The 23,375-nt window shown below is 44.2% G+C and overlaps 2 protein-coding genes across 7 annotated transcripts in view; one reads left to right on the top strand and one right to left on the bottom strand.

Moving 5' to 3' along the window:
- Positions 1-23,375, bottom strand: part of MOCOS (molybdenum cofactor sulfurase) — a 563,966-nt gene that overhangs the window by 8,583 nt on the left and 532,008 nt on the right. The window lies entirely within an intron of this gene.
- Positions 1-23,375, top strand: part of IKZF1 (IKAROS family zinc finger 1) — a 77,200-nt gene that overhangs the window by 5,728 nt on the left and 48,097 nt on the right. For 3 of the 6 annotated variants that reach the window (XM_083583878.1, XM_083583874.1, XM_083583876.1), the window contains exons 2-3: positions 10,732-10,785; positions 20,613-20,732. In XM_083583878.1, the coding sequence (XP_083440004.1) occupies positions 10,746-10,785; positions 20,613-20,732 (160 nt within the window). In that variant the 5' untranslated portion in view covers positions 10,732-10,745. Of the gene's footprint in view, positions 1-10,094; positions 10,215-10,731; positions 10,786-20,612; positions 20,733-23,375 lie in introns of those variants that run through there. The other 3 variants (XM_083583875.1, XM_083583873.1, XM_083583877.1) reach the window with 3 other exon arrangements.

Below are 23,375 nucleotides of genomic sequence, written 5' to 3'. Positions count from 1 at the left end.
TTGCAAATAAAAGCATGAATCTCATTAGAGACAGGTAGACCCTGCTGCAAAACCTCTTTAACAGATGGTCAGCACAATGGCTAGGAGTAAAGCTAATTACATGAGGCAAGTAGTCCTGCGGCTTGTGTGACCCACCTATTCAAGGCATGTGTGCATTATGTTCTAAAAGGAAACAGGTATTTCTAGGACATTTTCATACAGAACAGATTGTAACCCACATCTGCCTTAGCCAGGCCATGCATGGATTGGGTGATGATATGTATTCAAATGATGAGCCTTAGCTGGCCACCCTTACAGTTCAATGAGTGCTGAGCCAATAAGATTTTTTGGGGCACAGCCAGCTAAAAGGAAATAAGACCAAAGTACAGGAGAGTGATAGGAATATTCTTTTTTTATCGCATGCATACAAGTGCCGCGAAAATTATGTTGTGTGACTGGCTTGGTCAAGTGGATCCAGGCTGCCCTGGATATTATGTAGAAGCATTGGCTGTGAAACGGATGGTGCTTTCGGAGGATCCCCTTCAAAAGAGCTTCCCTTCTGTGTTTATGGAAGACTTGTCAAGAGGTCTACAAATGTTACCAGCTTGCTACTCTTTTCTTCATCTAAAAAGTGTGTGTGTGTATTTATATGGAAAGAGGTGCACAAGAGTGTCATTTCCAGAAAGGCAGGGCACAGGACAAAATAGTCTTTTTGAAATTTCCTCTTTAGTTGCCTGAAGGAAACTCTGACTGGCCAGTTGACCAGGTGAGTGGCTGTCTACGAAAGGCCTCTCTGGTCCAGCATCCGTCCCTCACAGCAGCCAAACACATGGCTTTGGGAAGCCCATAAACTGGCATGTGGCACCTGCTGTCAAATAAAAGCGTAACAGTTGCATGAATATGTGTTGCTGGCTCTGTAGGATTTTACTGAGACAACCTTAGGGCTCAGGACGATAGTTTGCCCCTTTCCCCCTTTATTTTTTGCTGTGTTGTCCTCCACACTGGATATATCAGTTCAGAAACATATAGCTCCCATAAGCACATATCTTGGTCTTCTTGACTCACTATTTGGGAATCACGTGATATAACCACTTTTTACACATGACCTCCAAAGTCAATCACCTACACTATTTTCCCTAGGCTACCTATCCATAACTTGCTTACCTGGGGCATTTGTGGCAGCACCAGCAGCCCAGAGAGAAAGGAAGCCATTTGTTGGAAGGCTTCTGTTGGTCACCTGAAGGAAATCCTTAACTGCCACAGGTGGCCAGGCAAGAGCTGCTCTTTGTCACACTGGCATCAGCACAGACCCTGTGAAACAGCCTCAGGAAGGGGTGCTTTGCAGAATCAGCTGCTGGACTGAGGTTGCTGCTTGCATTGTTCAAAACAGAAGCATCTGACAGCTAAAGCGATCCGGGAGGAATGCAAGTAAAAGTTTAAGTAGATTAATGTAAGCAGGGGGAGGGGAAATAAAAAAGAGTAGTTTTTCTTTCTCTTCCCTTATCAACAGCGAATCCCTTCTCCGTGGAGAAAGGGGGAAAGTTGCAAATTGAAACAGTGAAAAGGACTGTCCGTGTAACGCCAGGTCAGCGGCAACTGCATTAATCATTTTAATCTGCCCCATTGAAATTAATGGGATGTCACTCGTTTAAAACTGGAGTCAGCAGACACACAAGGGCTGTCAGATACTCAAGTAAGCAAACTGGAACAAGCTGAGCAGGTGAACAATATGTTGATTGGAGGCATTTTCGGAATCCTTTTGCCTATCTACGTGAGGTGCGAAAATGTGTCCAGCATTTCAAGTCGATGGAATCCTTTGTCACTTGAAATGCCTTGAACAGTCCAAGAAAAATTAGGAAGCAATGTCAGAATTAATGAATACAGCTCCTGAAACATCTTGGAACTGAACAAAACAAATAGAAGACTCTTGTCCTCATCTCAGTATTTTATTCTTTAAGTCTTGAGTTATTATACAAGTTCCGTAAACTATTGAGTGTCTTCTTCCCATTCCACACCATCCTATTCATTTGTGAGCCAAATATTCCTATTTTGTGTCTTTGAGCATGCTGGAGCCAGTTCTCCTTTTTATTTTGTATTGGCATGTTCAATAAATAGGGAGTATTGGCCAATGTTAGTCATCCTCAGAGCGGAGCTACTGAAACAAAGGCTTAGTTGAGTATGACTTACTTGGGATACCAGCCATAGCATTCAATATCCCTTAATATTTTGCTTTTCCTGATCAAGGTGTATGTAGGTTTTGTACAAGGTGACCAAATGGAAAGCATCACAGAGGCCCTGTACCAATTTATGTTACTGAAAAGAGGATTTTGGCCAATGCATCTTGTCACACAGGGAAGAGAAAGGCGGCCTCTGCCAAAACCCCATCTCCAGCTCTTCAAGATGCCAAGACCCCTGTCCTGTCCTCTCTTGCTTCTGGTCAGCTGGTTTTGTATGATGCTGCCTTTACTACTTGGGTTAAAATGAAGCAGAATATGTCCATAATAACATACATTGCTGACCTCTGCAATCCCAGGGCTGCAATCCCATGCAGATTTAGGCCCATTCATTTCAGTGGGGTTGTTGTGCCTGACTTGCCGCAGGGTCTGTACCTCTGACTCTTAGGTATTTTTGTATCATTTGTGTTAAAAAATGAAGCTTCCCCCCACCCCCTTTACAGAATTTCAAATACAGAGAAGTGAAAGCAAGGAAGGAGAGGTTTAAAATTATTACGAAGAGAGTATTTACCTTCTTTTATCACATATATTGATATAAATTGGCCTGACAAGAAGAAAGTGTTCTTAATAAACAATCTATTGGTTATTTTAGCTAGAATTGAAGTGCTGCGATAACGGATGACTACAAAAAATATAATTATATTGCATTTTCTGTAAATTATTTTGTGTGTGTGTTCCCAATTAATTTCTTCTTTATTTTAGTAATTTGGTTTTTTTTAAAAAACCAGGCCTATAAATGCTTCAGGTTTGTGGCCTATTCCTGTATGGTTTGCTTGGAAGTACCTTTGGTGGCATGTAGAGGATTGTGGCTTTAGTTGCATGTTGTTTGCCAGGCTGTGTGTGCAAAGGGACAGGGGCCACCCTCACCTGGTGTGCAGGTCCCTGAGGTGGAAGACATGTAACCAACAGCGAATTCCTATAAGTAGCTATGGTAGAAACAATGACTAAACGTTGTTTTTCTATAGAAAAGTTACATATAGATGTGCCAACAGAGAAAAAGGAGGAAATGAATTGGTCTTAACAAATTATAACTTTGTTTCTTACACATCTTGATAGTCCTGGGGGATGGGGAGCAAGCTTAATGGAAATGAGAGAAAGCCTTTATGTTTCGCAGGTTTTGTTTCTAGAAATGAACCTTTTCGTTAGTTATTATTTGTGGTCTGCTGGAGAGGAAATTAAAAATAGAATTAAAATGGTTCTAAAGTAGAATCTTACATAGGAATTGAGAGGTCTACTTTATTAAATCCCCATAATAAAGTTAATTATGAGCTGGTGGTGGAGATATTGAACACTTTTAATTAAAGCCTGTTTGCAATTTTGGACAAGGATATCCAAGACATTAATCCAGAATAAACTACATTTTCAGTTCAAGGAAAACTATGTGTGCGTTTTTTATGTAAGAGTTGAAAAAGTGCTGTTGGATCAGGCCATGGGCGCACCGGGTCCACCATTCTGCCTCAAGCAGCAACCAGGCTGAGGTTCTGGAGAAGTCTGCAGCAGGGGATGGAGGCAGTGGTCCAGCTCTGAGTTTGGTCCTGGCTGTGATATTCAAGGTTTCCTGCCTCTGAAGGTGGAAGTTCGATTTCTCAAGTATAGCTAATTGCCACTGGTAGACCTAGTTCCCAATAAAAAAGTGTCTAATTCTTCTTTAAAGCCATTCAAGCTAATGAGCACCCCCCCATCTCCTGACAGTGAATTCCACTGCTGCTTGTGTGATGTGTGTCGGTCTTCCTTTTATTCACCCTGAACTTTTTGTTTAGTTTCTTTGGGTGATCAGTGTCGATCATTTTGGTTGCCCCTTTCTAGGTCTGTGGTGCTCTTTTTTGAGATGGGGCAACCAGATGAGAGCGCGCACACACCTGCTAGCCTTATTAGAACAGTCTAATAAAAGGAAATTAAAGATCACTCAGAAAAATAAGGGAAATGAAAAGCAGGAAGTTAGGTAAATTTACATTCCTGGGTAGAGGGGAGATTTAGGTGCAAGGTTTTTTCCTCTCTCTCTAACTAACTTTGAGATTTTTCTTATAGAAAGTTTGTTAGGCTACCATTCCGTGAGAGATGGCATTAGCATGACCTGGTAGTCAACCATACATTGATGGTAGGCAGAGTTCAGCTTGGGAGATGTGCCGACGAGGCTTAAAGGATCCAGTCACCAGGGGCCAGAGCAGCCAGGCATTGTCCATGTCTGTTCATTTTTCTTGGAGGCAAAGCCATCACTATAAAAGGCAGGAAAACAAACCAAAAATATTATCATTCATTTAAGGTTTAAATACTGTAATCTATTTCTCATTTGAATCATTTTAAATCAAAGTGTTGCCCTACTAAGTTGCTGAGGAGAAACAATTTGCTGGTATTACTGTGGCACAGAAAGGGTTGTCAAGCAGGGCAATCTGTGCAAGTTTGCTTGGAAGTGCCTCTTCATCCCAATGAAGCTGGCGTAGGATTGCAGCCTCAGACTGCACAGCTGAGCACAGTTACTTGCAGTAAATCCCATTGAATAAAGTGAGGCAGTTTAAACACAGACTTGGGTCATGCAGGTTTAGCAGCCCACCTGTTGTTCAAATTCAAGCAATATGTTGCAAATTTCTTAGGCACAAAGTGCTTAAATCTTTCCCATTGAAAGAACCACATCATCCCCAGCACCTCACAACTCTTTAAATATGCCCCAAATTTCATGGAAAGGTTTGTTGCATGGTTTAGATTGCTTTATTTTGAATCCAGATTGTTCATCCTGATTTTTACCATAGATATTCCATAGATTCCCCCTCAACACATAATGCACGAGTGAATTTTGCTCCAGAGTCCACCTTCTTCACTTAATTTAATCAAATATGGACCCTCTGTGTAGTCGAAGGCTTCATAAAATACCAAGCACAAAGACAGCAATGGGGTGTGTGTGTGTTACCATTAGCTTTGCAGTTTACTTTACTTACTGAATTCCTAATAATGTCAAGCATTTGGTGGGCTGGGAGAAAGCCAGTCTTGTCTGGATGGACATACTTGAAAGTTATCCATTTCAGTCTGTTAGCAAACCCATCATAAATAGCTTGTAGTCTTACCTTGTAACAAGATCTGTTTCTACCTAGAATGATTGCTGTTGTTATTCTGCCCTTCGTCCGGAGATCACAGGGCAGTTAAAGATCTAACTCCCTTTCTGGAGGTTCTCCGTAGTTCAGGCAGGGGAGCACCTAAGCACAGCATGCAAGCTTCCTCTCCCCTGTGTTCCCCAAGGGTCCAGGGAAGAGGTGGGGCAGGAGGAAGGTTGCTGCTGATTTCAGGCAAATGGTTTTCTGATTTGTTATAACCGTTGGATGTGCCTAAATTTTTGTATCAGCACTATTACATACCTGTGATACTTGTAATAAAAATCCATAAAGAAACCTTGGAGGGAGGAGCACTGAGTAGTAAAACCATCAGAGCCTAGGGATTTATTCATAGAAACCCACAATGGTAGAGTTGGAAGGGACCGCTTGGGTCATCTAGTCCAACCCCCTGCAGTGCAGGAATCTCAGCTAAAGAATCCAAGAGAGATGACCATCCAACCTCTGCTTAAAAACCTCCAAGGAAGGAGAGGCCCCCCGCCTCTTGAGGGAGTCTGTTCCACTGTCACAATAAATTATTCTGCTGTCACTCATATCAAACACATTGTCGTTTTCAAGCACTGGGGAACTGACTTCAGATAATCCAAGATATGCTATTTTAATGTTTTGGAAGTATCATATAGAGACTCATAATAGTTAGTGAATATCTGAGTAGTAGAATACACTTTTCTGCCATCAGAGCTTTGAATATATGGTGTTTTAGATATTTTTAAGTCCCGTGATTTCAAAGAGAAAGCACTTGCCCCATGGAAATCAACAGGACTTTAAAAAATGGCACTTGGCCCTGAGCAGAATGTACTTTCCCCATCAAATATGGTTTATTCCCCACTGATTGCTAGCCTGAAATAACTTGCATGGAGATGTTGATGCAAATTTTGGAGCACAAGTCAAGCTTGGTTACTTTGGTCAAACAACTGTGTGGTAAGAGTTTTTATCAACTGGTTGGAAGAGAATGGAAACGGTGATGGGGCAGGAAGACATGGCAGAAGTTAGAGCTACAGAAGCAGTTTCCCATACAGCCAGCCACTTTGGTCTATGGAACCGGCAGTTTTACCTAGGGCATATAAAGTTTGCTCCACATGTACAAGGAACCAGCCTTTTACTGTGGCAGCACCTGGGACTCCTCCTTAGGCCAGCATATGCAGACATGATATTTTATTTAAGAACCAACTCTGTCGATTTTATCTATATTTTGACAACTTCATTATGTCTCCTTGTTTTTAAAGTCTGTAGATTTTATCAGCACAGTGGTACCTCAGGTTACATACGCTTCAGGTTACATATGCTTCAGGTTACAGACTCCGCTAACCCAGAAATAGTACCTCAGGTTAAGAACTTTGCTTCAGGATGAGAACAGAAATCGTGCTCCGGCGGCGTGGCAGCAGCAGGAGGCCCTATTAGCTAAAGTGGTGCTTCAGGTTAAGAACAGTTTCAGGTTAAGTACAGACCTCCAGATCGAATTAAGTACTTAACCCAAGGTACCACTGTATTTTTAATGAATATTTCATACTATTTTACATAAACTGCTTAGAGGGTGTGTTTTCTTTCTTTTATTTGTTGTTTATAAATCTTGTATAAAATTAGGAAGTCACGTCTGCTGAGGCTCAGACCCGAAGAGTCTGCATATTCCTCATGGTAGAGCCTGATGAGTGGAGCAGAGTGACAGCGCAAAGCTGAGAGCAAAAGCCAACCAGAAAGTCACCTGCCTATGATTCCGGCTCCCCCAAGAAGGAGGCTTGGACCCTGATGGTGCAGGCATGAGCTCAAAGTGCACTAAGCTCTGTAGGGGCACCTGTCCAGGCACCATCCTCAACACCCCCCCCCCCCGTTCCTGACCTTTGTGCATTCAGTGCAAAGATCTGAAGGGAAATTCCGTGCGCATTCAGCTGAACATGCTCAGAGGCCTCCCAGCCACCAGGAACCCTGGTAATACAAGCTGAGCATTCTGAGGGTCTGGCACCAAACCTTCGCCCTAAATGCACAAATTTCAAGAGTGAAGGAGACCACACCCGCTGCACAGCTTGTGCCCCCGGCTCCCCAGCCATGAGGCGCTTGCAGGCAGCAAGGCTTCTCCACACCAGTCGTTGGAAACCTCCGGAGGGGTCCTGTTCTGCTTCCTGGTTTCCCCCAGGCACTGGGTGGGAGACTGTGAGAAGAGGATGCTGGACTGGATGGGCCTTGGCCTGATCCAGCAGATGGCCATCCAGCCTCTGCTTAAAAACCTCCAAGGAAGAAGAGTCTCCCACCTCCCGAGGAGTCTGTTCCCCTGTCAAATAGCACAATAAATTATTCTGCTGTCCCTCTGTCATTCTTCTGAAGCACCATGTCTACCTTGAGCAGGTGACTGACGGCGCTCTTTTTCCTCTCCTTCTCGCTGCCCTCCTCACAGCTGCTGCCACTCGCTGCCACCTCTCCCTGGGAAGCAAAACTCCTCACAGCCCAGGGCCTGGGATGGAAATGGCACAACAGCCCTCTCAATCTCAGCCAAGCGGCTTGCAGAGCATTTCAGTCCCGCCAGGAAGGGTATCACGGAATGGGTATCACGTGGCGGTCAAGTGGGCAGCCAACATGCAGAAGCATCTTTTTTCCATTTAATTTGTGTGCACCCTGGAACTTCAGGTTAAAATGCTGAAATCTGGCAACCCTGAAATGAAACAAAATAGCTAAGGGACACATTTTATTTATTATTTATTTATTTCAGAAAATTTATATGCCGCTTGATTGTAAAAAGATAAAACAATAGAATCAAGGAAATAGAAAACAATTATTTTAAATCATACAAAATGCTAAAATGCTGAAACATCAAAATTCCTACCAGCATTTCTAAGCATCTGGGCAGGCTTTTCTAAACCGGAATGTTTTTAGCAGGCATCAGGCATAGTAGAGTGAAGGTGCTCGCTCGATATCAATTGGCAGGGAGTTACAAAGGGCAGGTGTTGTCACACGAAGTGACTGAGTTCTTACAAATGCGGAATGGGTATCACCGGGCACCTGTAGCAGTGCCCGTTCCACTGATTGAAGCGGTCAAGTGGGCACATGTAGGGAAAGGCAATTTCATAGGTGAACTGGTCCCAAGCAGTGGCGTAGCGTGGGTTGTCAGCACCCGGGGCAAGGCAAGTAATTTGCGCCCCCTAACCCGTGGATTTGCGCCCCCTAACCCATGGATTTGCCCTAACCCCCAGATGTTGCGTCCGGTGTGGCCGGCACCCCCTGCACCCCCACGCTACGCCACTGGTCCCAAGTTGTTAAGCACTTTGTATAGTAACAGCAGCATCTGTAGTGGAGATCTCTGAGCCCAGGTGCAATATGCTAGCAAAGCCTCACTCCTGTCAGCAATTGTGCTGCAGCATCCTCACGAACTGCAGCCTCTGGATCAAGCGCGAAGGAAGCATGTTGGGGAGCAATCCTGATGTGAATCTGCAGTGACGCCCTTTAAGATGTAGATGTGTACATTTCCGAGTGGAATGGAGCCACTTTCCAGGAAAAGCTAGCTCAGCAGCCATGACGGGTGCCCAAAAGAAAAGGGTAAAATAAAAATGCAGCCAGAGCCCCCATTGTGTTGGGTGTGGGGAATGCGTGCTAGAGACAGGAACCTGGTGTGTCAGAAGACAAATGAGGGAAGATGCAGCAGGATAAAGGGGGGGGGGGATAAAAAGCAAGCCCACCCCATGACTGCCTCATGCCTAACATGAGTGGGTTCCTCCACCCCAATGGCCCCTTGCATAACCTCTCCTTCAAGAACCACATATTAGCCTCCTAAGACACCTCTGAGTCCAGGTCAAGAGAGTGATTTCCCCTGCAAACTCTATTGATATGGTTCTCTAGGCTGGGCCTGCATAGCTTGTGACCCAGCCCAGCCCTTTTGGCTGGCCAGCCCTTTACTTTTTGCCAGGCTTCCTCAACCTCGGCCCTCCAGGTGTTTTTGGCCTACAACTCCCATGATCCCTAGCTAGCAGTACCAGTGGTCAGGGATGATGGGAACTGTAGTCTCAAAATATCTGGAGGGCTGAGGTTGAGGAAGCCTGCTTTTTGCAGCCCAATGCAGGAGATTTGTGGAGGAGCCTCTGCTGGCTTGCCCTCCCTGGCTGTGTTCAGCTTGGTGGGACTGCTCTGGTGCATCTTGCCAGGCTGATTATTTCAAGAAACAAAATTCCGTCCCTGGGAACTGTTTGGCAAGCTGGCTGGAGTCAAATTCTCCCCAGTCTCCATCTCCTGTTCCTTTGTGAAGTTTCCAGGATGTTTGGCTACTGGAGGCATAAAGCCTGGAGCATAAAGAAAGGGAAAAGCCCAAAGCCTCCAGGTTACAGAAGCTGCCCTGAGCTGCTTTCCCTGAAGTGAGTTCCCGCAAGTTGCCAGCGACTTGCTTGCACGGAGCAAGTGCGTTGCTGGGATGTGCTGAGAGTAGCTGCCTCCACAAAGCATTTGTTATCCAGAGAGGCACCAGATGTCCACCCCGGCCCTTGAGACCTCTTCGGGCCCATAGCCTTGTGCTCCAAGCAGAGGCTTTTGGCTTCCATTTCCACCCCACTGACTCTGGGCATGCTTCTCCCTGGTGTTTGTGGTCACTTTGCAACTTTATTCTTTGGAACATTATGTGTTGCGACAGAAGGGCAAGTGGCTTCCCAGTATTTGTTACAAATCTGTGGAGCCGAGCCATCTGTCAGCAAAACAGGAAGGTCTGGGTTCCCTTTCTCTCCAGGGCTCGGTTTGCTATTTTGGGGAGTGCCCCCTCTCCCCGCCTAGAAGGAAGCCGGTGTGGTTCGAAGCGAAGGACTCCTGGGCGAGAGAGGGCCCACGACTGAAGCGGCTGCTTCTTCTTCGCCCATCTGCCGCGGCTGGAGGTGTATTCATTATTGATGGCAGTAGCGGCGGTTGCTGCTCGCTATGCAGGCCTGCCTGGGTAAATGAGACATTCTTCAGCAAATTGCTTCGTTTTTTGATTGCTGATTGTACGCGTGTCACCAAGCTGACTCAAGGTTCATCGATGCATGCTCAGTAAATTAGAAAGAACATAACTATGGATCAGCCAAGAGAATGAATTCTTTGCCTACAATGACCCAGGGCCATTTAATTTTCTGCTTAATTTTGTTGCAGTCAGTTTGCATTTTGGGTTATTATGCAGTAGGAAATTAACAATAAATAACAAATTTGGTCCTCCTGTGCTTGTAATGATATTTTTATAAATCTTTGTAATGCTCTTTTTAAAAGGATCAAGGTCTGTGCCAGCCTGATACCCCCACAAGTATGCAGGATGGGAAAGAAAGAGAGAGAAAAATACATTAGCCCTGCTAGATAATCTCATAGTTAAATAGCAAAGATTCCCCCCCTCCGTCTTTCTCTGCCCCCCACCCACTTTCTCTCCTGTGATTTTGCATTTCACATTAAACTTAAGGCTTTTCTTTTTCTCTTTCCTTCAGATAACTTGAGGAAAATGGAAACAGATGAGGCTCAAGATATGTCCCAAATTTCAGGTGAGATCACTATAAAATATGACTTAGAAAGGAGGACACACACACACCCTGCTTCCAACCTGGAATCCATTGAGTTCTCTACCAGAACACAGTGTTATTATTGTCAGTGTAATTGCTTTGGGTCTTTTGCATTGCCAGAGTGGAAATCAGGATATAATTAATGTTTATCACTTCATATCAAGCCCAGTAGTGCCTGGGTTTCTTTTTTTAGTAACTTAAAGATAAAGGAACCAAGAGAGGGGAGGGGGACATATCTTAATCATTCATTCATTTAGTTGATTTCTATCCCAACTTTCCTCCAAGGAGCTCATGGTGGTGGCCAATATGGCTTTCCCCTTCGCCATTTTATCCTCATGGCAAATCTGTGAGGTATGTTAGGCTGAGAATCACGGATTGGCGCAAGGTGGGTTTCATGATGTGAGTAGGAATTTGAACCTTGGTCTCCCAGGTCCGAGTCTGACACTCTGACCCCAACATCATATTCACTCTCAAATCAGTCACTTGTAGATTGTAAATCTGACACAGTATACTTGAAGTTTTAAAAAGCTTTTGATCCGTGAGTAAGATTGGCAGTCATGGAATAAGAAGAGAGGTCCTCATATGGATCAGGAATTTGTTAAGTAGCAGGAAGAGACTAGGACTAAATGGAGGGATGCACAAAGTGAAATTCCCCAAGGATCGGCACTTGGTCTGTGCTGCATAACTTGTTCATAAACAATCTAGAGTTAGGAGTGAGCAGGGAGGTGTCCAGGTGTGCTGATGCGACTACATTGTTCATGGTTGTTAAAACAAAGAGAGATTGTGAAGAGCTCCAAAAGAAGCTCTCCAAACTGAATGAATGGGCAGTAAAATGGCAAATGCAATTCAATGTATGTGTAAAGTGATGCATGTTGGGGCAAACAAACAAACAAGCCACCCTTAATTTCGCTTATACACACAGGGGGGCGGGCAGGTCTGAATTGTGGGTGACTGATGAGGAATGAGACTTAGGGGTCCTAGGGGATGGCTGAACGAAGATGTTGGCAGTGGAGCAGCAGCTCTGAAAAAAGGCAAAAGTCCATGCTAGGGATCAATAGGAAAGGAAAGGAAAATAAAACAAAACTGTGAATATCAAAATACTGTTATATATTGTACAACTGCATTTGGAAAACTATATACGGTTCTGGTCGCCTCACCTCAGAAGGGTTATTGTATTCTTGGGAAAGGTTCAGGAAAGGACCACCAAAATGATCAAGGGGGCGGAGCAACTTCAAGGAAAGGTTGCAGCATTGGGGCCTTTTTGGTTTAAAGAAAGGGTAAGAAGCGACGTGATAGAAATGTATAAAATGATGCATGGCATGGAGAAAGGGGAGAGAGAGGACGCTCACGGAGAGCCTACGAAGCTGAATATTGGAAGACAAAAGAAATTACTCACCCTGTGCGTAGCTGAACTATGGAACTCCCTCCCCCAGGAGGCAGGGATGGCTTGAAAAGGGGATTGGACAAGTTCATGGAGGAGGAGAGGGCCATCGATGGCTCCTAGCCAGGACACCTTATTTTCTGCCTCCACAGTCAGAGGCAACAATGCTTCTGAATTTCAGGTCCTGGAACCCACAGAAGGGGAGAGTGTTGCTCTTGTGCTCAGATCCTGCTTCTGGGTTTCCATAGGCATCTGGTTGACCACGGAAAGCAGGATGCTGGGCTAGATGGGCCCTTGGCCTGATCCAGCAGGCTCTTCTTCTTACATTATCATCTCAGTTCAACTCTCCTAGTGAGCAATTGGTCACATGTCATGGGTGACTCTGGACAGAGATCTGCATATGCATTGAAGGTCTTTTCCAGTCAGTTCTCATGGGTTTCAATGAACTTCACCATGTGCCTTGGAGACATACAGCTAGATTCATCTTTGCCTCACCTGTGCATATGGTAGCCTGCTTCTTGCATCTTCCTTGCTGAACTGGCGTCTCCATCTGTGAGACATTCATATTTCGATCAGTGTAATATTTCTGCAGATCCGAGCACTAGGGACCCTAGCAAAAATAAATTGGTTTGGAATTATTCATTTTTAGTATACCTTACTTGCCAAATTGCTAGTGTTCCTCTGAAGCTCCTGTGATTTCATTTTTAGGATAAAAATCTGAGATGTACTGTGTCGATTTCATGCCACAGTTTCATGTATGGATTCAGGGTTTCCTCTTTCCCTGAAGCTGCTCCTGCAATGGTTATGCAAACCACCTTATATACTGGGCAGCAAGAAGCCTGTCAGTTGCAAGGCGAAGGAGTTGTGAGGAGAGAGTTCTCTGTGGGTTCTTTTTTGGTGTGATGAGATGGAATATGATGTGAAGGTTGCAGACCTACCAATATTTTAGGCCTCAAGTCAGCTGCTGAGACTTGAAAGCTTCCTGGTCCACCTACCATATATGGTTTTGGTGACTATGAAAAAAACATTTGGAGAGATTGCAATTGGGGCTACAGGAGGAAGCAGACCATTTTAGGAGATGCCTCTTCTCCAAGTTCAGTTGCCAGGGTCAAGGCCTTGTAAGAACTGAGTGCAAGGTTCAGCAGTCATATCTTGGAAATGTCAGCAAATCTAAGGGGTTTCCTAGAGGATATCCCTGTGTGACACTCTTTGGGGCATATAGAAACATTTATAATTATGGCAGCTTTGTGAAAGAAGTGGGGGAGTCATATAAAAAATGTTTAGGGGTACTCTCATTTTGACTCAAGAAAATCACCATTTTATAGTTCAAATTGGGGGAAATAAATACAGTAAATGGACAAAAGTACAAAGATTCACAAAATGTTTAGGGGTCTGCGTCCCCCCAGAAAAAAGCACTGGTTAGGAGATAGGCATATAAAATAACCCAGTATTTTCCTCCCTCTGAATATAGATGTGCACACACACCAGCATATATCTACACTGTCACTGTTAACTTTCTGCCGTCAAGACCCAGTTCTACCCCCTGGGTGGCATTTCTCCTTGGGGTCTACAGCATTTGTTACTACCATACCAAATGCAGCTTATCAATATATTGGGGGAGGGCACCACTGACCAACCTCTTGTTTCCCCCCACTTCCAAGGGCTGCTAAAACTGGGGGTTGTGAAGCACCAGGCGAGCCTCACAATGCACAGCTTGTGAGTTGTGTTTGCTTTGTGTCACACAGTGCAGCACTATCACAACGCAAAGTTTCATATGGATGGGAGGGGGCTTAAAGTGACCTTTTTGATAGCTTGAAGAGATATGCCTGGGCGAATCCTCTTAAAAGCAGCCTGAAGAGGTGATGAGGTACCATTTTTGGAGCATTTCCTCTTGTCTGTGGTTTCCTGTGGAGACACCTGCATGAGAGGCTGGGGGTGAGGATTGGGGTGGCAGGTGAGTTAGACTGTGCAAGGCTTCAGCAGCTGGACGTTGAGGAAGGAAGGGTTTCTCATCTCAGCAGACATCCACTGCAGGACTGAGTCTAAAATCAATAAGTTATTCCTCCAGAACTGTCTTCACTCCTTAACAGTGAGCCTCTGTGTAGCTGGCATCTCCATAAAGACAAAACTATGATAGCAACAGCAGCACCTTCAGGTTGTACACTTTTCCAGAAGGGCAGATCTGATAGCCAATATCATGAAATGAAATCTCTACAAGCATAGGCCATATTCCTCTGGATATCCTATACTGGGGGCAGGGGAGACAAAAACCTGTTTGTATGCCGCCTTTCCATAGTTCAAACCATGCTCAAGGCAGCTTGCAACATAGAAAGATATACATAATTAAAACATAACCAAAGTAGCCACAAACAATAAAACACTTTAAAACTACATGGGCAAATTGTACAGTTGCCACATAAATCATAGTAAGATAAAAAAAAATAAAGATACCAAAAATATATATCAATAACAGTAAGGAAAACACCAACAAAACCCTCTGAACAAAAACAGTCTCAGTTTTGGCAGCTGGAGTCAGTCTGGGCTCCATCTTCCCGGGCAGGTGGAAAAAGGCCTGTCAAGCAGGGAGGAGGTCTTCTTGGACTCATGGCCTCTGCTTGTCTGCTGGTGGAAAAGCTAAGGGACGTTTGGTCTGATCTCAACAGGCTGTTCCGTCTAGTGCTCTCTACGTTGTGCTCTCAGTTCCAAGGCAGACTTGTGGCTGCTTCGTTGTCTTCATGGCCTGCCTTGTCCTTGAAAGGAAGAGTTGAATGGATTGGTTATGTTAATTGAGTTTTTTGCAGGGAATGCAGGGAGTTCTCTTTTTAAAAAAACCAAGCAAACAAGCCCCTGACACTATTTGTGACATTACCACACCAGCATTTTTGACAAGCTGGTTTTATTTTCAACAGAACAAATAGAAAGCAACATGCCTTCCTGCAAAATTATGTTCTGTTGCCATACGACTCTGGTGAATTTTAACACTTGTGAGTTGGGTTGGATAAGCACACTTTTCTGGCAGTGCAGACTCTTGTATAAACTAGAGCCGAAGGAAATAGCCAGGGTTGTCAAAGGCTCAATCCAGCTAGAGGAGATGTGAGAAAAAAATCCTGGTTACCAAATGGGAGGGTAATTGTGGGTGGGGAGGATCAGTTAACCTTTCAGTTGAGTTTGTGCTACCCATATCCTCTTTTCAAGTCGCTCACAGCAGGTGCGTGCCCTTTTTACGCAAGACCTAAAACACTTGGTTGCTGTGCTTGGCCCGGGCGCAACTGGACATTACGAAGGAAACGCAGGATTGGGAGGTGGGGGTGGGGTGCTTGAAGGGGGAAGGGGTTAAACACACCTCCTGCTTGCCTACAGATCCTCCTCTCCCATTATCTCTGTGGAAACAGAGATAAATACTGATTTCACAAACCTATAGAAAAATAACATCAGGGCTACTAAAACTTACACTGAATGCATCCCCAGCCAAGAGAAAATGAGATCTCTTCCAGGTGGATGTAACCCCAAGAGGAAATGGGTCAGGGAAGAGGGAAATGCCTCTTCCTTAATTTGAGGATGGGTCCCCCAGTTAATTTCGCCGCCCCACATGTAGTCCTCCACTTGCAGTTCCCCATCCCATGGCCATAGTTTCTCAGTCCCTGCAGCTTCAGCTTGAAAGGGATCTCTCTTCACATGGGAACTTTTTTGGTGGTGTCTTTGGTTTATCTTCAGCAGCGCAGAGGCCTCAGGGAAAACGAAACCTGCCATTTCTGGGCTACTCACACGTCAAACATTTAAAGCACACTCACTCACTCCAAGTACCCAGGGACTGTAGTTTAAGGGTGCTGGGAGTTGTAGCTCTGTGAGTGGTAAACTACAGTTCCCAGTATTTATTTTTTTTGGGGGGGGTATGCTTTAAATGTACAAGACCCGTACAGCTTCCGTTCAAGTTTGGTAAACCATTTGCTGAATAAGTCAGAGAATCTCATCTCTGTTCTCTGTGCCTCCTTCGTTGGTGCCATATGCAGTTCTGCTAAATGCATGTCAGCACTGCTGTGTCTCCAGTTTTAATGCGGCAATGGCTGGCCTCATAAAATATTGCTTTCAGGAGGGGGATATAAGTGTGAACTCTGAGCTTATCATGCAGGCTGGAGAGTTCCGTTAGGAGCCAGCGATGGCCATATTCCAAGAACTGGGAACAGATGTGCCATTCTTGTCTCATTTACAGTTGCTGGCTTGCTTATCTGCTGCCTTGAGCAAGACTGGATCCAAATCTGTCTAAAGCCAGATAACAATTCTGTTCTCATAAGAAGAACTAAGTTTATGCTCTGCCTGCTTGTGTTCCACACTATCTAAAGTGACTTTCTCTGTTATGTCTTGCAAGCCCATGTAACTGGGAAGTGTGTGTATATTATATAATCTCATATATCAATATAATGTAGGTAGAGACCCCTTGTGTGGATCTTCCCCACCCATGTAGCCTCGCTGGTTCAGGCTCCACCCACCTGGCTACCCTTCCACCCACCTGCCATCTCCTCAGTTCCCACCAATGCCCAGCTGGTCCTTCACCCAAGCTCATATCTGTGGTTCACTTATCTTGAAATCAGTTAGAGGTCAAGTTGCCAACCCCTTTTCTTCTCCTACAGTCTGATATTCAGTGTGTCTACTGGGAAGTGAATATAGTCCCACTCGGTTCAACAGGATTTACTTCCTGCTGAGTATATGTAGGATTTGAGCCTCTAGTCTCTGTGGATTCCCTTCTGTGTCACCTCCACCATGAGCTCCCCAGGAGACCCAGGGCAAGCGGCTGCTCTCTCAGCTTCCAGCCTCTACCTGCAAGATTTACTTATATTTAAGACTTATACCTTGCTTTTCAGTATTAGCACCCACAAGGCGACTCACAATAGTCAGTAAGAACAATAGGATTCGGTTCAATACAATTTTTAAAACAGCAAAATATTTTTTGTAAAAAAACCCAACAGAACCAGCACATTAAAAATATCAGCTAAAAATAATTAAAAGAATCTCAAATATATATTTATTTAGGACATTTGTTGGCTATCCAAAGTCCTCTTAGCGGTTCAAACATTATACAGTATCCAAACATTCTATAGTTCAAATTTTAAAGCATTAATTTAAACATCAAACTCAATCATTCAATGTTCTGTCTTGTTAAATCTAGAGGTGGCAATGCTGGTTTATCTTGCAGACTTCTTGCAAGGATTACCAAGATAATATATGTGCTGTGGTTTGAGTACTGCAAAAGCTCCATCAAAGGGTTCAGTACAGTATTAGTAAAATAGATCACGTTTCAGATCCTAGGTTCTCTTCTCAGTATCCACTACGACCCTAATTCAACTGAAGTTGGTTGCAACAAAGTCCCCTTGAAACTAAGGGGGAGGCCTACTGGCGTTTGCCCCCATTTTTGCCTTCCCATTTGCAGGTAGAAAAAATAGGACATTTCTGCAATTTGTGGGGAGTACAGAACAGGAGCAGAAGGGCTCCTCTGGGTGACTGGTGTCTGCTGTGAAACTTAAAGTATGTAAAAAGGTGAAATGGGGAGAGTTTGTCAGGAAACCCCCATCCTATTTCATGCTGAAAGTTCTCAAAAAAAGAGTTTCCATCTCAGTAATTGAAATCAATGGAGCAAATTAACTACAACCAGGGAGTAAGGAAACTTACTTCTGAATATGATGGAACTGGTAGTCATGACTAACTTGAGCTTAGATTGAGGCCTCCTGTAGTGTGTGATCAATAGGCTTGCATTATGGAACCAACCTTCAACTTTGGTTATGCTAACAGTCTCCTCTGTTATGACTGTGGACTCGTCATAGGTTGAAGGAAAAATTGCAAAGACAGGACTAAGTTGTTCATTGTCTCTGGCAATACCAGGCAAAGGATCTCCCAGAAATCCTGCCTCCGAGTTTTGTATGGAAAGGTGCTTAGAGAAGCATTACAAACTGAAGGCACAGAGGTGAATTGTAGCACCTATTTTGTGTTAAGTCTTTACTGAGCAGCAAAAGAATGTATTTGGGCCTCAGACTTTTTGATGGCATTTTAATACTTCAACCCAATATTTGCTTCTTGTTTTGCAATTGCATACCTAGCCCCAGTTAATATTCTGTGCATGCCTCTTAGAAATTAAATGGAGAATGGCTATTTCTCCCCATCTTTCCACTTTAAAAGTCATTTGCTACAAAATGTTAGTATGATTACATATCTATAAAATTGCCATGCAGGAGTGAACTTATCAGGGTATAACAACATAGATGAAGTTAAGGCATGAAATATGAAATATCATGCTCTGGCATCCAAGAGAAGAGGTGCCCACATGGATTACTTCGAATGAACTTTACTTTTACAAAAGAAAGGCTTTGCTGGGAGACACCCCGTTATGTGACAAGAGCAGCTCAAGCAGAGTTCAGAGACGCCAACACTGCAATAGTTGTTTTGCCTTCACAAGTCTTGTAAGTGGACATTTCACAAGCTGCTTCTTGAACTTTCCTAGAATGAATCCGGTGGACCAGGGTTCAACAGGTTGTGGATGTTGTGTATTGAGTCAAAGGATTTTATATCTGTATTATTATTGTCTGTATTTGCATTAGGGTAAAGTAACTGCCTTTTGGTTCCAGAGGGTACAGCTACTATTGGTTCATTTAAGCTGCTGTATTTGGATCCTCTGTCTTATTGGTTTCCTCCAAAAGGCAGGACTGTGATTGCCTGATATTGTTCCCTCCAAAATGTATCCTTTCTAGCTAGTTCCCTGTCCCTATAAATGTAGCTCTCCCCTCCTCAGTTCTCAGTCTTGTTTGCTTGAATAAAGAAGTGTTACTACAGAACTGTCTCCAGCGTATTATGTCAAGAGAGCTGAAATCACAAACCCCACGTCACAACAGTGGACTTCCCCTTCCCACCCATGGTATTTTAAACAAAAAACCATGCTGCTTTCTCATCTCATAAAAAATAGTTTCTCATTTGAGTTCTGGAAGGAGACTGGACATGCAATACTATTATTAATAATATACATTGTATTTACATACCACTTATCTGTCAAAATGGCTTTTACGTGGTTTGCAGGTATAGAACCGATTACAAAGAATAGAGCCGCACATAATTAAAACACACAGTGAAACAATTTTATCAAAACATTAAAATAAACACCAACAATTAACGCATAGAATAAACAAGCCTATCAAAACAGCAGGACAATTGCAAGTTGAAACAGCAGTTACAATGATTTAAGTAGGAGGCTCAAGTCAGGAGACTGGGGAATCCTTGTCAAAAGAGGCTGGTGGACTGCCAGCCAAGCGGGATGAACCATGAAGCAAAATAAGCCGTGTTGAGGGCATCAAGGGAAGGGGCACTACAGAAATCCTCCATTGCTGGATTTACCATGGACCATATGGTGCAGCACGGGACGCTGGTGGTGCTGTGAGTAAAACCTCAGTGCCTAGGACTTGCTGATCGTATGGTCGGAGGTTCGAATCCCCGCGGCAGGGTGAGCTCCCGTCTTTCGGTCCCAGCTCCTGCCCACCTAGCAGTTCGAAAGCACCCCTAAGTGCAAGTAGATAAATAGGTACCGCTTTATAGCGGGAAGGTAAACGGTGTTTCCGTGTGCTGCGCTGGTGCTGGCTCACCAGAGCAGTTTCGTCACGCTGGCCACGTGACCCGGAAGTGTCTCCGGACAGCGCTGGCCCCCGGCCTCTTAAGCGAGATGAGCACGCAACCCCAGAGTCGGACACAACTGGCCCATACGGGCAGGGGTACCTTTACCTTTATATGGTGCAGCTGAGCCAGATTGCACAAAAAAGGCTCTCACAATAAATGAAAAAAAATAAAAATACAACAACAACGTAATAATATAAATTAATGATATGTGGTTTATTTTAGATATATTAGATAGATATATTATTAGATTATATTAGATATATTAGAATATATATTAGAATTAGATATATAGGGGACACCAAAATCTTTTAAGTGCTGAGTACCAGTACTAAGGGGGCCTCCCATGTTTCCGCAAGGAGTACCTTTTGCAACACTGGTGTAACATAGAGACTGTCCTGGAGAGAACGGATTCTCTACTATTATGGGGGTGGGGTGGGGATGTAGGTAAAGCATCTTCCTACTTGTGGCAGCATTCCAAATTGCCCATGATATGAATCTCTTTGTGCATTGCTCAAGACACAACGCTTGTTGGGTGTCAGGGGCCCCAAAGTGCAACTGACATGGGCTGAGTCCAATCTAAGTCATGAGAAGCACAAGCAACACCCTTTACCCGTCCCCTTAGTCTGACTGCCAGCCTGGAGGCTAACATGAGGGCACATTCTATTTTGAAGGTTCTGGAACCTTGAGGTCTTTCATATGCTGTATCAAATGGGGGCCTGAACATAGATCTGAACATAGATCTTTCTCAACTTACTGGGACTATTCCCTTTATCACCAGGAAAAGAAAGTCCTCCGGTAAGCGATGTCCCGGATGATTCTGATGAGCCCATGCCTGTGCCAGAAGATCTTTCCACCAGCACGGGAGGACAGCAGAATTCTCGCAGCGAGAGAGTTTTGGGTAAGAGCATTGCTATGCGTGGCTTGCTGCTTCCATGCACAAGGTGCTTCTCGATTCACTTGGAGGACTGAGAATGCCTTACTTCTGAGACAGGTGTTTTTGTTTTGTTGCTTTTCTGTCTCGAAGGTAACAGGCCCCTTTAACCTAAAAGGTTATAGCCAATAATCTAGCTTTGCAATACGTGGTTCCATCAAAGACTGTTCCCATTCTCGTTCTGCATGGAAATGGTTTTATGACAGAAAAGTAAAAGCATGAAGAATAGGGTTATGGGGGAAGGGGGTAGAAGAACACGCAGAAAACTTTACTGCCTCTGTATTAGATTTCCAGTGTTAACCTGGATTATGCTTTGTAAATTTAATAGCTCTTGATTTGAAATAGATAGCAAGCATCTGGAATAACTGCAATACCATTATCCCAGTCTCAGTTGTCTGCAAATAATTTCCAGTAATCAAAATCATTGGTTTTCAGCTGATTGATGGCTTGCAATTCACACTTGGTCACACCCTGACCTGAAGTGGATTGCAGCAGTGGGACTGCCCCAAGTTTCTTGTCTGCTGTTTACATTTTAAAAGACTGGGAAATCAAGAGAGAGATGGGGAGAAAAGCAGAGAGGAGGGATGTGGGGGAACGTAAATATGGGGAGGAAAAAAGATGGTGAAAGATTAAAAGTGTGACCCATGTGTTAGAGATTGGTCTTGAAGGCGGGTCCTGGCTCTGAAAAGACCACTCATCTAAATCCACACTTTAGCTTGCTTTCTGGTGCAATGTAATGTACAAAAATATTATCCTGATCAAGGAGAACTTCAGTATAACCAAATGTTTGATTACCAAGTGATTTGTGAGGTTTCTCCAGTTGTTTGGATTTAAAAATAAACAAATACAGGATGTGATCCAGGTAAAGTACATCCAAAAACATGTAGACCCCACTGGTTTTCATAGGAAAGGGTTAAGGATCCAATAATAGTAATTAAACTGTATATGTGGCAGCTGAAAAAAGTTCTCTATTCCCTAGGAATCCACCGGATACATGCGTGATTGCCACTTTCCTTTGCTGGATTTAGTTGATGAGTGTCTCATCCAGTAAGGCAGAACGACAGAGTAAATTTGTCAGAGGCTGCAACTCATCCTAGTTGTTGTATTTAAAAAATGCTCCTCCCCCAGGAAGAATAGCAGGTTTAAATAATTTGTCCTCTTTCATTCTCGATCCCTGGGCTGGTTCCTCATCCATTGATTGCCCAACATTTCATGACTCACTGCTGGATTTGCAAACAAACTCCATTGAAAAGCAGGTTGCGTTTGAGGTGCCCTGAAAGCGCTGCCTGGGGTCCTTGTCAGCTTGGTCACACCGCAGTTATGAAGTCACAAACATGCATGAATGTGTGAATCGGCCCAGCCATGGAATCTGATCTCTTGGGATCCAGAAATGTTCTCTGAGGCAAGGCTTCTAAAATGTGGTCACACACTTGCTTCCTTAGTATGGCATCAGGGCTGCAGGGGAAGAAGTGGTCTCTTTTTGCAGCATGTGTATGAAATAAAAACATGATAGCAATGTTTATTAAATATACACATGGTTTCATGCATATTTTCTTACAAAAGTAAAATATGAGCCATGTGACTACAAGAGACTATGGCAATACTCAGCTTCCAGCCTTGGAGGGGTTTGCCACTGAAAACCATCTGCTGGGAAGCAACTGTGGAGAGGGATGTCGCCTTTATGACCTGCTTTGGGGCTTTCTGGAGGCATTTGGTTCGCTTGTGTGGAAAACTGTCGATTTTATATAATTCTGTTTGTGTATGTGGCATTGTATGTGGTTGCATCTTTGCCTTAAAAATGGACTAAAAGTCTATTAAATAAGTGGGATGCTGACATGAATAAACTGGTATCATTTGAAGGCCATGCTAAATTTCTCCCTGAGGCCTGTTCAAATGAAGCAAAAAACTGAAGTGGGGGGGGGGGGTTACACAGAAAATCCTTTGATTGCCACAACATTCTTGGAACCAGAATACTATCACAACCCTGGAATGCCATCCCTGAGAATAGTCCTGCTGACAGGGCCAGGCCACCCATGAGGGAAGGTGAGGTGAACGCTTCAGGCAGCAGGATCCACAGGGGCAGAAGATCCCACCTCCAAAGAACACATTGCCCACTGTCGCTGCCAACCCGTTTGCTCTTGGGAGGCTGGATCTCCCCCCCCCCCTTCAGTGCTGCCTCCATAGTGGCCTCTTGGCCCATCGGAGGCGCTGCTTGTCTCCTCCCACCCTTGTCCACAATGTTGGTCTTTAATCCGCCCCCCTTGTTCCTGATCTTCACTCCCTCCTCCTTCTTTGGCAGGGGTGGGGGGCACTGCTTTGTGGTTCGCCTCAGGTAACAAAATGCAGTGGGCTGGGCCTGCTTGCTGATGTCTGTGCACTCACTTCACTATGGGCAGCTTGGGAATTAAGATTTATAGTAGTTGCTTGGGAAAAAAACCAATTAAAAAGAAGGGAAATCTGACCAAGACCAGCCGATTTTACAGTAACCAAGAGTCAAGTGCTTCCATACTTCTTCCATTGAAATAAATGGGATTTAGAAGAAGGCTGGAGTTTTGCTGGATCGTGCCCGGATTTCTTAAAAGCAAATCTCTTGCCCAGCCCTTCTCCATC

Source organism: Podarcis filfolensis (assembly GCF_964270895.1).
Source record: "Podarcis filfolensis genome assembly, chromosome: 13".
Lineage (NCBI taxonomy): Eukaryota > Metazoa > Chordata > Lepidosauria > Squamata > Lacertidae > Podarcis > Podarcis filfolensis.
The sequence above is the reverse complement of the archived record's forward strand: the minus strand, read 5'-3'. Positions and strand labels throughout refer to the sequence as shown.